The 14,798-nt window shown below is 45.4% G+C and overlaps 1 protein-coding gene across 1 annotated transcript in view; it reads right to left on the bottom strand.

Annotated features, from left to right (window-relative positions):
- Positions 1–14,798, bottom strand: part of SPOCK1 (SPARC (osteonectin), cwcv and kazal like domains proteoglycan 1) — a 470,147-nt gene that overhangs the window by 111,138 nt on the left and 344,211 nt on the right. The window contains exon 5 of the mRNA XM_031449094.2: positions 12,848–12,974. Coding sequence (XP_031304954.1) covers positions 12,848–12,974 — 127 coding nt within the window. The remainder of the gene's footprint in view (positions 1–12,847; positions 12,975–14,798) is intronic.

Below are 14,798 nucleotides of genomic sequence, written 5' to 3' on the forward strand. Positions count from 1 at the left end.
TCATTTTTCATTCTCTTAACAGTGCCCTTCGAAGGCAGAATTTTTTTTAAATATCAATTTTTTATTTTATATATCATGCTTTTGGTTTTTTATCTAAGAAATATTTGCCTAATCCAAGGTCACAAAGATTTTTCTACTTTTTTTCTAGAAGTGCACAGTTTTAGGATTTATACCTAAGTATATGAGGTGTATATTTTTACACTTTTACAGATTTATCACTTTTGCTTTTCCTAAAACCATCCTGCAAATATAGCTTCCCTTCTCCCACTAACATTCATTTTATGCATTCAGTGCTGGAGACAATAAGATTAGAAGGAGACAGTTTCTCTTCTCAAAGAGCATACTTTTTTTGTTTAGGAAAATCTGTGAATATATGACCAAGTAGAGAAATTAATACAATGAATTTCCACAATTTCAGTTCAACAATTTTCAAGATTTTGCCACATTTGCTTGATCTTACCTAAATTACCTTAAATTATCTCAAAGCAAATCCTCTGTGTTCTTCACGGGAGGTCTCCTTAAAAATGTGTGTTTTTCTTACTCAACTACAATGCTATCAACATATCTAATTGCCAGTTCATAATCAAGCTTCCTTAAGGTCCCCAAAACATCCTTTACTTCTAAAATTTTTCTTGGCTTATTTCACTTTGGGTTCAACCAGTGCTCACAAAACATTTAGTAGCCAGGTTTCCCACTCCACATTTTTATGCAGAAACTGGGTCCATTTTCTGGCTCCTCCAATACCTCACATTCTGAATGTGTCTGTTTGCCTCTGGGTGGCCTCTTTTAACACAGTCCTCAACCCCTGCACATCTGGAAATGGATCTGAATTGGCATTTTTGCGAAGAGGACATACAGTTGGCCAATGGACACATGAGAAGATGATCAACATCAGTAATCATGAGGAAAATGCAAATCAAAACCACAATGAGACAGCACCTCACGCCTGTTAGAATAGCTATCATCAAAAAGACAACAAATAACTAGCATCGGCGAGGATGTGGAGAAAAGGGAACCCTCACACACTGTTGGAGGGAATGCAAATTGGCGTGGCCACTGTGGAAAACAGTATGGAGGTTCCTCATAAAATTAAAAATAAAACTACCACATGATCCAGCCATTCCACTTCTTGGTATTTATCTAAAGAAAACAAAAACACTAATTTGAAAAGATACATGAACTCCAATGTTCACTGCAGCATTATTTACATTATTTACAATAGCCAAGTTATGGAATCAACTTAAGTGGTCATAGATAAATGAAATGGATAAAGAAGATGTCTCTCTCTCTCTCTCTCTCTCTCTCTCTCTCTCTCTCTCACACACACACACACACACACACACACACACACACACAGGAATATTATTCAGCAATTTAAAAAATGAATCTTGCCATTTGCAACATCATGAATGAACCTGGAAGGTATTATGCTTAGTGAAATAAATCATACAGAGAAAGACAAACACTTTATTTTCACTTATACATGAAATATCTAAAAACAAAGCAAAGGAATAAATATAACAAAATAGAAACAAACTCACCAATACAGAGAACAAACTAGTGGTTGTCAGAAGGGAAGTGGGCAGGGGGATGAACGAAATAGATGAGGGAGATTAAGAGGTACAAATTCCCAGTTACAAAATAAACAAGTCACAGGGATGTGATACAGAGCATAGGGAATACAGTCAACAATACCATGATAACTTTGTGTGCTGTATAATCTATAACAGTGTCAAATTATTAGGTAAAAAAATAACAGGAGAGAATTATTTTTTATGACTTCAGATACGGTTTTAAATTACACTGGAAAAATCGACTAAATACACAAGGTTAATTGCTGTTGAGTTTACTGTGAAATAAAATCTAAATACTTGAAAAAATATAATAAATATAATGTACTTTAATGATTTTATTTCTCACTTCTATAAGTTTCAAATTAATCTGGTATTTTTGATAGTATATCATTCATCGCTTAAGTTTTCAATTGCCTTTTTCTTAAACATTTAAACATTTTGAACACTTGAACTGATTTTACATCCTGTATCTGAAAAATTCATTTCTCAAGTTCTTGGGGGGAGAGGGGGTCTAATTCTGCTATTTATTACCTGTGCTGCCTCTTGCTCATGGTGGCTTATTTCCTTCTATGCTTTAAGGATTTATGAGCCATATTTGGCAGGGTTTTGAGGGAATCCCATGAAGGCTGGGTTGATGGTTCCACCTTCCAGAGAAGATTTACACATGTTTCTTCCAGGAGCCCTTGGGGATCCCATACCCAGGGTCACTTTAAGTCAGCTTACAAGCCTCAGGATTCCTACACAACCCAAAGAGGATAAACTGGGACCACACCCTCAGGTTGCCATTCACATGGCATGCCATAGGACAGCTTAACAGCAGTTCTGGTTCCAGTTGGTTTATATCTGTGTCCTATATTGGTCACCGAATATTCTGTGTACCAACTGTGCTCTAACTGAACAAACGCAGGTTCATGTTAAAAGTTTGGCAGGTCATCTTTTCTGCCCAGGCTTAAGTGGACAAATGTTGTCTTACTTTACTAACAGGCATATTTAAATTTTAAAAACAATCATGCTCATTCTTTAACTCGAGATTATCATCTTTTTTGAACCAAGCTCACTCTTCAACTCAGGGCAAACATACTGAAAGTTTTGGATTTACATGTAGGGTCTCAGCTCCAATATCTCCCCTTGTAAGAACTGAAGGCATTATCTCCAGTCTGCAAGCAGCTGTTACTTCAAAACCTGTTAGTTAGATCAGCTGCCTCCTACCTCCTTGACCCCCAGGGAAGTGGTCAGTATCCATCCTGGCTTTTCTTCCCTCTACCCCTCAACCAGAGATTCCCCTCACATCTTGCAAGATCATCTACTTAAAAGGATATTTATTGTATCTAGGAGTTTTGCATCACAGAGTTTAAAGGCTCTCTAGCCCAGCATATGGCTGGATATACACACTTATCTACAGAGAATTCCAACACAGTACAATACATGCTCTAGCAAACATATATACATATGTGCTATTGTAGCTCACAGAAAAGAAATGGTGCATCTTGCACAAAGGGCTCAAAGATGCTTCACTGAGGAGATGGTGCTTAGCTGAACCTTGAAATTGAAACCCCAGGAATATGGTTACTCCATTTTTGGCAGAGGTGGATAAGGGTAAGGGAGGCTCGCTCCATCCCAACCTGTTATGTGTATTAAAATGCAAAAAAATTTATGCATCCTTTCTACTCCACCGCTATCTTGCTTTGTTTGGTGGCAGGGAACTGGGTCGTGTGGAGATGTGCTATAACCATGGGGCAGGTGGCTGGTCCAGAGAGCTCCCAGCAGGAAATGGTAGAAGACATGAGAGATATAGCAGATCTTGCTCAGGACCACTTGTGGGGAGTACACCGCCGCCCCCCCCCCCCCATCGCTTATATTTCATATCATCTTTTGGTCTCTCTACTAGGAGATAGGAAAGCAAATAAACCCTTATAAGGAGCTCCACCTGATCAATGTGGTCAGGGTCCCTGGGTTCCCATAGCACCTGGTCTCTTGCCTGGCCGCCACTGCACAGCCTGCCTTTGGGGAGACTGGCATTCCAAAGTAGTCCTCAGTGCCTCTGGGTTAAGAACTTGGGAAAAACTGCTCTCTGGGACACAGGGTCTTCCCTACTGCTGACGGTCTGCTATTCTGAGAACCTCACTGGACAGAACCCAGCATCTCAGCAAGGCTATCCTTGGCCAAACGATGAGAAAGTTCTGTCCCATGCATGGTAGATAAAGATGCAAAAATGTTTCATCTACTTCAGAAAGGGAAAAAAACCAACCACCTGCTATGGTAAAAGGGAGAGCATCATTAAGGTCCTATCCTCAATAGGCAGTGAGGACATCGAGTCATGGTAAATGCTGACCCAGCAAATACTCCCTCCTTCCCCCATGTGACATACAGGCTCCAGCCCAAGGCTCAGAGCATGAGATCGGCTTCTCTGAGCATCATCCCTGTCTAGTAGTGAAATGTACTCTTGGAACAACATGTTGTAAACAAGTCTGACTGTACTCACTTGAGCGTTGTTCCAACAAGGACCATTTTGTTTGTTTCTTTTTTTAAAGAAAAACAAAAGCAACATGATCCTGAACTTAATTAAACTTGTTTGTAATGATTTAATTAGATTTATAGCACTATGTGTATCCATTCTGGCCAGGGACCTGTCTGTCTTCTAAAGGATTGGTTGGCAGAGATCTCATGAGCTTTGCAATTTTTCCTAATCCTTAATTTCATCTCCTGATGCGGTGAGGATGAGCATAATCATGTTCAGGTAATTGCTTTATCAAATCATTTAATTGTGCATTCAACAGAGCTGACAACAAGAAGGTTATTCTTCCTAATGTGTTTTTAACAATAGTGCTAACTAATGACATGGCATTCTACTCAGGGCATGTGAGAAGAAGAAATGGAAACCTATTCTTCAAATCTTGGTTAAACGCATGTTTGCATACAGAACACAGAAATAAGTGGTAAAATAATTAGCTGAATTGCTTCCTTCTGCTGTAACTTCATCATTTCTCTGCATGTGGAAGGAGACTCTGTAAATTCTGCAGGTGCCTTTTCACCCTGGACAGTGTCTGAACATCTGTGCTTTCTGAAAATGTCACAATAACCATTTTGCCTGAAACTTCATCCTCAGGAGCCAAAAAGACTGCGTTATCTTGGCAGCTTCCAAAAAGAAAGAACTATTTAATAGAACTGAGGACAAGATGTGCCTCATGATTAGAAAGAAGTAGTACGACAGTAGGCCAAATAATTTAAAAGATATCTGAATTAAAATGGTGCTAAATCAACTTTATTTTAGATGAACTTTCTCTTTAACTAGGTAACTAACATATCCCTATAGACCCATCTTATTCGTCCCTTTGGTCTATCATTCCTAGAAACACAGTGTGCTTTTATACCCCCTTCTAGGCTCGAGCACTGTTATTTAGCTGAAGCCTTTCATGACACACATATTTAACAATATTTGATATTTTAAAGGTGATTATGTAGTACACTTCTTTAAAAATTTTATTCAGCCCACTAAATATTCTTTCCCTCTCTCTTCCTCTGGTAAAAAAAAAAAATACTACCCTTGATCAAACTGAGGGTAGGAGTAAAGAGGGTCACATGACCACGGTATTTGATTAAGGGATGAACACATGATTCAGAAACAGCCGACTGGAATCCTTCCCTGGGATTGAAACACAGACAGTAGCAAAATTACTTTGCAGTTTCCAGGCTACAAGCAAATGCATCTGGGGCTGTCAAAATCCCTATTCCCTGCCAAAGGGAGAAAGCCTCCTGGCAGAATGAAGCCAAGCAGAGACGGATAAAGATGAGAAGGAAGGAGACAGAGGGTCGTCAGCACTGAATCTCACCTTCTTTCTCTAAGGTTTGCCTCCCCCCAGCACACTTTCCAGCCTCGTATGCCACGAAATCTTCATCTTCTGATTAAGCTAAGGTTGAGTTCTGTTTCTGTCACTTGAAATCAAAAGCATCCTGATGATACAGCTCGTATTTCGTACTACTGTTCAGACAGCATTTTACTCATAGACGTAAAGATTGTGTGTCAAGAACCCGACAGACCAGGGTTCAAACATCTACACTGCTACTAAGCACTGTGTTAACCTCGGGCAAAGCTTTACAGCTTCAGTTGTCCCATCTTTGAGACTACTAACTACCTACAACTCATAGCTTTATTGCGAGAATTAGACAGAATAATAGAGGAAATAAAATAATACTCTGGCATTGAGCACAGTGTCACAGTACTTAACATAGGCTCAATAATAAATTACTGTTGTTTTGCTGTGATTGTCATTAGCATTTAAAATATGACCATGGTAGAGTCTGCTAGGTGACTCCAACATCCACCCTATCCTTTCTTTTAATAATATAACTCTCACATTTTAGCTGGATACATAGCTGCCCAGAATAAAACCCGCATTTCCTGGCCTCCTTGGCAGCTTAACATAGCCTTGGGATTAAGTTGTGGCCACTGGGATGTGAGCAGAAGTGACACCAGTGACTTCCACAATGTGCCTCCTTCTACTGGCTGGCGTGTGGCAGCCATCATGGACCCAGATGCAGAAGCTCAACCGTTCCAGCTGCTGAGGATGAAGCAACAAGAAGGGAAAGGACACTGGCCGTCCACCATCCGGAGGCAGCTTATCAGCCCTGGGCTGCTGATCTTCTCAAAAAAATTTTGTGTACAGTTTTTAAGGTTACTTTCCATTTACAGTTATTACAAATATTGGCTCTATTCTCCGTGTTGCACAATACATCCTGGAGCCTATCCCTCCTCCCCACTGGTAACCACCAGTTTGTTCTCTGCATCTAAGAGTCTGCTTCTTCTATGTTGTAGTCACTACTTTATTGTATTTTTTAGCTTCCACATATATGGGCTGCTTACCTTTAGAATGTTTGCATGAGAGAGAAGTAGAACTATCCTATTTAAGCCTCTCTTCCATTTGGATTTTTGTTCTAGCAGCCAGAACATATATCCTAACTCACACACAATAAGTATTTTAAATATTATTTATACCTGTTCCTTCCAAAGAATGCTCTGGAAGAGAAAAGGGGATGATAACCCAACGAGGGTAAGAACTCTCTTGAAATGAATAGTTGAGGGTTTCCATACTATGAAAACTAGCTTCTTATGATCAAGTGATGTTTGGCTATCCCAGATCGAAGAAAGGACACTGAAAATGAATAAGGCCTGAGGGGAACAGGCAAAGCTGGAGCATATGCCACAGGGATTTGTCCCCAAACCTCAAGCTGTTTAATGGATACAACATAATTTCTTAGAGTTGGTTAGATGCCACCTCTTGCGTTAGCTTGTCCTCAGCAAAAGTAAAGCAAAATAGTGAAATCTGTGACCCGAATCCCTCATCAGACCGTTGGTGTCTATGTGGTCCACGGGCACAGGACTGCCCCTTTTCTACCCCTCTACACCCGAGAGCGTGCGGGGATGGGGGCAGGAGACTTACTCCTTCCTGTCCCTCCACAGGGCTGCCAGATGGCAGCATCCAATGTCTAGCCTAATTGCTGCCACTCCTCCTATTCCTGGGGCCATTACTAGTGCCACTGTGCTCCAGCTTCACATGCACAAAATGTGCAAAAACATGCCTTCCACTCTCAGTGTCCGATCATCTTATCTTCTGCTTAGTCAGAAGCAAGGCCCTCACCAATGATCCACTTGCCAGTGAAGACAATTCTCACCCAGCAGGTTCTAGGAAGGTAGGGCCATCCAAAAATAACCCTGAAAATACTGCCAGCCTCAACTGGGCCAAAAACCCAAGAGGAAGCCACACATAAAAATCTCCCATGCCTGTCGTGGACGCAGGGCCATCAAGGTCTGGGGGAAGGAGACCAAGAAGGCATGCCAGGCTCAAAACTATCTCGAGAGGTCTTACAAATCCACACCCTGGATTGGCTCTAACCCTCAGAACAGCCTGTTGGTGGGAAATGCTGGCCAAAAGAGACTCCACTTGCCAAGAACTTCAAACATGACCTTTACGTGGTAGCAACTGTTGGAAACTATTAAGATGACTCTGAAAATAATATAATCCGCAGCAACAATATGTTGAAAGAAATGCCAACCCTGTAAGGCAAGCTCTCTCTCCTCCTCCCTCACATGTGCGAGCTCAGAACAAAGGAGAACCATTTTCCTCCACGGTGTTCTTAACTCTGCATCTCTCTTCTGTGTCTAGACAGAAATGAGCCATTTGCTAATTGTTTAACGGCAGTTAAGGGAGTAAATGTTGTGGGGGGAGGGTGAGAGCAGACGGGTGATTGCCTGCTTGTTTTCCCATTACCAGCAGCCAGGCTGATGCCAGTGAACAGGGCTCCCAGCTGCACTCCCAGAGCCCTTCCCTGGGAGGCCAGGCCGAGCGCCCTGCGCCTGGCACATGAGCAGTCCTGGCCCTGACCGCTGAGCTCTGGTCACGTGGGTGCAGGTGGAGCAAAGTCAAGGGAGTCCCGCTGAAAGAGGCGTGTAATGAGAGACCCAACAGGGCCTGTACCTGGAGCAGTGGAGACCTCCACCCCTGCTCACTTCTCAGCTGGTAGGACGCCAGCACCATCCGGATGTGCACCTAAGTTTCCAGAACAGCTCTCCCCTCTGGAAGGAAAAAAAGCTGCGACTGCCCTCGTGAAGCCTGGGTGGACGGGCTGGATTCAGCCAGGGATGCTCCCTCTCCTACTGGCCAAATTAAAAGTTGGCAGCCAGGACCCCAAAAGTTTTCATCTTTCTGTGCAGATAACAGCGGAGAACGGAAAGGCATTCACAGACGACAGGGTCCCTCTGGTTTCTGCTGAGGCCACAAAGCTGTTGGCAAGACCAAGTTCAAGTCCCAACAGGACCTAGATGGTGAAGACGTAGTTCCGCTGAGCTCAAAGCTGAAATGACTTCCTGTATTTGAAATTCGGTCACCAAGTCCTGCTCTGACTTCCCGAATGCCTCTTCGGACTGTTTTCTATCCATTTCTACAACTGCCATACAATTCCAGGCCTCGCTCCCACCAACAACCTCCTCATGGTCCTGCCTCAGCCACTCCCAGCCTGCAGTCAGCATAAGCCAAGGCGAATACACACCTTTGATAAGATCCCGAGTGCTCTTCAGGTAAAGTCCAACCTTTCTCATGTGGCCTTCAAGGCTCTGGAAAAGTGGCCCCTGATCCTTTTCTAGACCCCAATCCACATGCGCCCCAGCCACAGTGACACTGTCACTGGTTCCTGCAAGAAGGTCATGCTTTCTTTCATCTCTTCAAGCCCCTCTTACCTCTGATGGAACGAGTTGTCTATCCTTCTTATTCTGGGCAACTCCTTCCAGCCTTAAGATCTCAATGGAACCATCGCTTCCTCTAAGAGACTACTCACACCTCCTAACTGGTTGAAGCGGCCCTGTTCTGTGACCTACAGCACCCCAAACATCCCTTATCTGGACACCTACTTTAATGGAGAGAGAATGATTTTTAATTTGTCTGCCTTCCTTGTAAGTTCCATGAGAACTGGGGCTTTGTCTTTGGTCATACCCCCCAGTACTCAGCACAATGAGTAAGCACATAAAGAAAGAACGCAATAAACATTTACTGGATTTCTGCACTACTTGGGTTTCCCTGGCCAGGAGACTGTGACATCAGGGCTAGCTAAACTGTGAGGGTGAGCCTTACTGCCTAGAATCAAGTCAAGGGGCAGGCTCTGAGGCTCTGTCCGGCAGTACCTGGAAGTCATTTCTTTTGAAAAATCGGAAGTCATTGCAAAGGAGTCTTCCAAATGCCGATCCTGCCTCTTAAACATGGTATTTATCACTACCTATAAGCAGGCAAACTTCTCTAACAGAAAAAGTCAACTTTCCAGCCCAAAATGCAGGAGGGCCCTGGCTGGCTAGCATTGACAGAGACACTCCCTGAGCAACTGACAGCATTTCAAGCTGTGTCTGACAAGTCACCTCTGTTCCTTGTAGCACAGGGGTCACAGGGAGCTGGCATTTCAAGCTCCTTCTGCAGATGAGAGACAGAGGCAAGCAGGCAGGTTGTTGCTGGAGTTTGACGTGTAACATGCCACTTGCCCAAACAGCCCTGATCACTCACTGACATTTTATGGCTCATCTCTAATCACAGGCTCCAGGATCAGACAGTTCACTCCAGAGCTGGAGGGAATAACTGAACAGCACAAACTGCATCTTCACAAAGACAGAATCATTGCAAGGAGCTCTCTCTGCCAGGGCCCCAGGCTGGGGGCTTAGCTAAGCACCTTGGCCCAGAGTGGGGATGGCTTATTGCTCTTCATCACTAAGCTCTCTGCAACCCAGTCACTCAAATTCCAGAAGAGTTGCAGAGACAGGAATCTCACCATCCTAGCTGGCGTCCCTGGGGGCTCTCATCCATGACACTTACAGAGCGCCCACTATGTGCCCTTGGCCTGGTGAAGGTGGATGGGCATCGTTCCTGCCTCTAGGATCGCACACTCTTAAGGCAGACGCGGGCAAGAAGGCACTCGCAGTAATCAGTGCCCTGAGCCTGCCACTGCCCGACCACCTGCTCACCTGCCAAGCTTTGGCTGAACGTCTCCTCTTAGACCATTCTCACATCCTCCATGCCTCTCTCATCTCCTGCGCCTCTCCGCTCAACATCAAAGCCACCACTGGCGCATCCTCTCAGTTCTTCAAACTCATCATCCTGCCTTAGAGCCTTGGCCCATGCTATTTTCTCTACCTAGAACATTCTATGCCCCCATCCCCCACTCACAGTTTAAAGGCCCCCTCAGAAAGGCCTTTCCTCACCATCCCCTATAAAGCAGGCCCCTCTCTCTTTCTCAGCACCACATGTATTTCCCTGGTCTTACTTAGCAAAATTTGAAACTCTATATTTGTTTGGTCAGTTAGTTATTTCTGTCTCCCCTCCCAGAGTGTAACCTCCTGGTGATCTGGAACTGTGTCAGTGTGGTTCCTCACTGCCCATCCACACACTCCGCACAGTGCTATGAACAATGACAAGTGTCCAAGAGATAGTTGCTGGACAAATGAATGAAGGTCTGTCTCAAGGAGGTGACTATGGAGACAGACTCTGGAGGGCTTTGCTAATGACAGTGAAGGGTCTGAGCTGATTTGGAGCTGCAAGAGGAAAGCTCACCATGCCTTTTAAGTAGGGGAGACGCTCAAACAGAGTTTTATCACAGAATTATCCACACCTTCTGCCGTGTGGAAATGGACTTTGGGAGCCAGGGAAAGGCATACTGGAGGTAAAGAGATCTATTAGGAGATAGCTATGAAAACTGAAGTTGTCACTACTCAAAGTGTGGTCCGTGGCCAGCAGCATGGACCTCACCTGGAAACGCGTCAGGTCCCACACCAGAACTGTTCTATCATAACCTGCATTTTAACAGAAACTCCAGGCAACTGTTCACATATCTAGAAGGTGGGCTTTGGGAGAAAGACAATAATGCCCTGATGTGCCTTTGTAGAGCAGAGGATAGAACTGATTCATCAATGTTACTATGAATGCACTACTCCGGACATGTGCAGGGTGTCAGAAGTCACAAACTATCTCCAACTGCAGTCCCACTGGGGTCAGGGAGAGCAGAGAAGGGGAAAGGTGGGCACGCTGAGCCGAGGTGGCCTGGCTGGGACCTTGGACAGAGAAGCTGCAAAATACACAGCAGGTCCAAAGATACGGAGGTAAGGATTACTGACTCTGGCCATGAAAGAGCCAACTGTTCTATTTGCATTGTGTTGTAAGTGTCTCAAGCACCTGGCACAGAGACATAAGAAAGGCTCCAATAATATGTGTTGAAAGAACAAAAGAACAATCAAGCAGTGATTATGATGTGGAGGTCCTACAGCAGATCACAGGGGTCTGGGTACAAGCAAGACAGACCTTCCGGCTTCCTGTTTTGTTAAATATATTCCCTTTGGTTAGAAAACTGTGAAAATCTGAGAATCTAAGACTCTACTTTTGGTGAATAAAAATATAGGCCTTGTACAACAGAGAATCAGTAGGAAAGCCTGGCACAGTCTTATAATAATCCAAATGAGCTTCTGAGGACAGCAGGCAGTGAGGGTCCCCCAGGCCTGCGCAGTCTCCCTCAGTCGAGCCAGGCTGGTGAGGAGATCACAGAGAACAGAAGCTGTCAGCGCTGGGTGCAGTGGGGAGGGGAGGGGCAACCAGCAGGAAAGCTGAAGCCAGAGGACCACGTGACAATGTGGCCACAAGGGACCAGGGACTCACCAGTTTCAAATCTCAGCCCCAGACTCCATCCTGCAAATGAACCTTCCATAGAAAACAAGCACGGAGATGAGAGCGGAGCAGCTCTGGCTGGAGGAGACGGGAGGGGCAGAGCCCCACTCCTTATCCCCGACCCACGTCTCATCAAAAGCTCTGGGGACACGCACCTGGGACTTTTCACGCCTAGCACTAAGGGGGTGCTGGTTTATGTTTGTGGAATAAGAGAACAAGTAAGCAAACCCCTGTCAATTCCGTGGTTTTTCTTTCTTTTATTATCCCAATGAAATGTGCCACACCTGCTCAAAACACAAATGGGTAGCCTCATCCCAAGGAAACTGTTTAGAGTTCCAAGAACAAATTATTACCTCCTTTCCTTCTTCCACCCTGATGATCCCTGCCTCCCTGCCTATTCGATAGTTCCTTTGATTAGAACCCCGATCACACACCACTCCTCTGGAAAACTTTCCCTCTTCGTTCTTCCAACAAGAATACACAGACCCATTTTATCCCTCGTCCCTTTTTCTATGAAACCATTTTCTCTTCATCAGTTTGAGTTCAAATGACCTGTCACCATACTAGCCACTGCCCCAGTTGGACAATAAACCCCTGAAGGCCCCAGAGAAAGGAACAGTAGCCCCTCTAGCCCCAGGGCCTGGTGTCCTGCTGGATGCATTCTAGATACACAATAAATGCAGCTTAAACATGTGCTGACATCACATGCCTTTTCTTCACCATGCTGTCCCTAAGGCAGGCATCCTAGGCCTTCCTCACATCTTCTTTCTCCGTCAGCAGAGCTGAGTGACTCACATCTTTGGAACAGCTTACAAGCTCACCTCCTCCAGGAAGCCTTTCTAGATTCACTTCAGGATCACACACCACTCTCAGAATCACCATTACCCTTAGCCTTCAATCACTCCAGTTACAAAGGCGGTAACATTTTCATCTTGTCTCTTAGGCCAGAGAGTCTGTTCATGTGACAGCCTTCTCAAAGGCAAGTCTCAAAGCCCACTGAGATTCAGAGGCCCCAGTTTTGGCCCAGAGACGCCAGAACAAGCAGACATAGGATACTTTTTCATGACAAAAGATGAAAGCACCGACCTTGGATGTGTAGGTGTGGCCATCGGAGCCGCAGACCATGGCTGACTGCGCCGCCGTACAGGGCTTGCACTTGACCAGATTCGAAGGTCCAACCCAGTGTTTGTGGGCCACGTTTCCTTTCTTTTGCCTGAGGGTGAAAAAAGAGGGGTAAATTAACTGAAACTCTGGTCCCAGGGGTCTTTCTTCCCGGTTACCTGGAAAAGAGCCACATAAATAAAGGCCAGTCAAACATCCAGGTGCACCCTGAAGGCACCTGGCCAGCACCCCCATTTGTTCTGACTTGCTGATGGGGCAGGAGACTCTTTTCCAAAGGTCTGGGTTCAGCCCACCAGATGGACCGAGGAAAGCAAGTGGCCATTAAACATGTTGTAAAACATCACTTACTGACACGAAGAGACGTTCACAATGCATGAAAGAGACAATGAGAGGACTCTCCCAGCTCTCCCAGCCCCCGTGAGGGCTAGGGCAGGTCACGAGGCCTTAAACCACGTCCCAGAGCAGCACGCTCCTTGGGTCAGCCTCCGAGGGGGAGGGCACACAGCTGAGACAGAAACGCATCTCCAAACACAACCGAATGACTTCATCACAGCTGTGGAAAACCATCTCTGGATACGTTTTAAAGCCATTTCAATCTGGCTTTCAATTTGCCATTTGATAGAGGCTCTGAGGTGATGTCACTTTCAACTGCTAAAATAATCAGAATTCTCCTCTTTCATTCCAGCTCCAGTCCCCTCATCCTAACCTTTGTCATCATGATGAATGGTGCTATTAGGATGGCTTATGTCCACGGAAGGAACCCCATCCCTGTATTGTAAACCACCAAAATAAAGGCCTACAGTTACTGCCGCCCTTTCCCTCTTAGTTGAGGCTGTTTTCCCAGCAAACCACTGGGGGTGACCCTCATGGCCGAGGGGCGAGTTCTGGTGGAGGACAAGTGACTGTGAACTGCCCACCAGTCAGGCGAATACTGTGCCCTTGAAGTATCTGGCTCAGGCGGTCCCGCGTGGTGCTTAACATCCGGCCTCTGGGGCCAGAAACACGAGTTCACACCTCAGCTCTGCCACTTAATGTGTGATCTCAGCAGAATATTTCACTCTGACATCCCAATTTCCTCACCTGTAAAATGGGTTTGAGGGTGGAAATACAATCTCCTTCAAGCAGATGGTATGAAGATTAAAGTGAGCTGATGTATATAAGGGACTCGGTATAATGCCTGGAAGACAGGAAGCAACAAAAATGGTAGCTGCTGTCATCATTATTATTTGCCCCAGTAGATGAGGGTATTGAGAATGAAAGTAGTGTTACCGTAGACATGTGATTTAATTCTAGGGCCAGAGGTCTGCAATGGCACTGAAATCCCCAGGACTCATGGGCCACAAGGAAGGAACCCCCTCTTTCAGGTGTGTAATGAATTGCCAGCTCCTTGAGGATTTGGGTCTCTCATATGAGGTAACCCATCCTCTTCCAAATGAAGGCAAGTAAGCATGAACACCACCCACCAGCCTGGCTCTTATTCCACCTGAACCCTGCCCCCAGGGATCTGGGGGAGGCAGCTAGAGGAGGAGGGTCTGTTTGGGGAACTACCTTTGAGGATGACATCAAGGAGGATGACCACGTACACACAGCACAACATGGAGCCAGCGGGGATCCCAGGCTGGACAAGCTGTAGGGCTGAGCCTGCCTGACCAGTGAACTAGGAAAGGCAGTCCTATGAGGGCACTTAGAGATCACCCAGTCCGGATGACTCACTTGACTAATGGGGGCAACTAAAGCCCAGCGGGGGAAGTCTGGAGACAAGCTGGGGCTAGGCTGTGACGACATTCACACAACCACAGAGTGTGCAGAGGTGACTCTTCTTCAACTCATCTCAGTCCACCTAGGTTACTAGTCTGAAAGTTCTTGGGGGCACCAACACGTCTGTCATCAGGGTCCTCTCTCTGAAGCCTCCCTG

Source organism: Camelus dromedarius, chromosome 3 (genome assembly GCF_036321535.1).
Source record: "Camelus dromedarius isolate mCamDro1 chromosome 3, mCamDro1.pat, whole genome shotgun sequence".
NCBI classification, from domain to species: Eukaryota; Metazoa; Chordata; class Mammalia; order Artiodactyla; family Camelidae; genus Camelus; species Camelus dromedarius.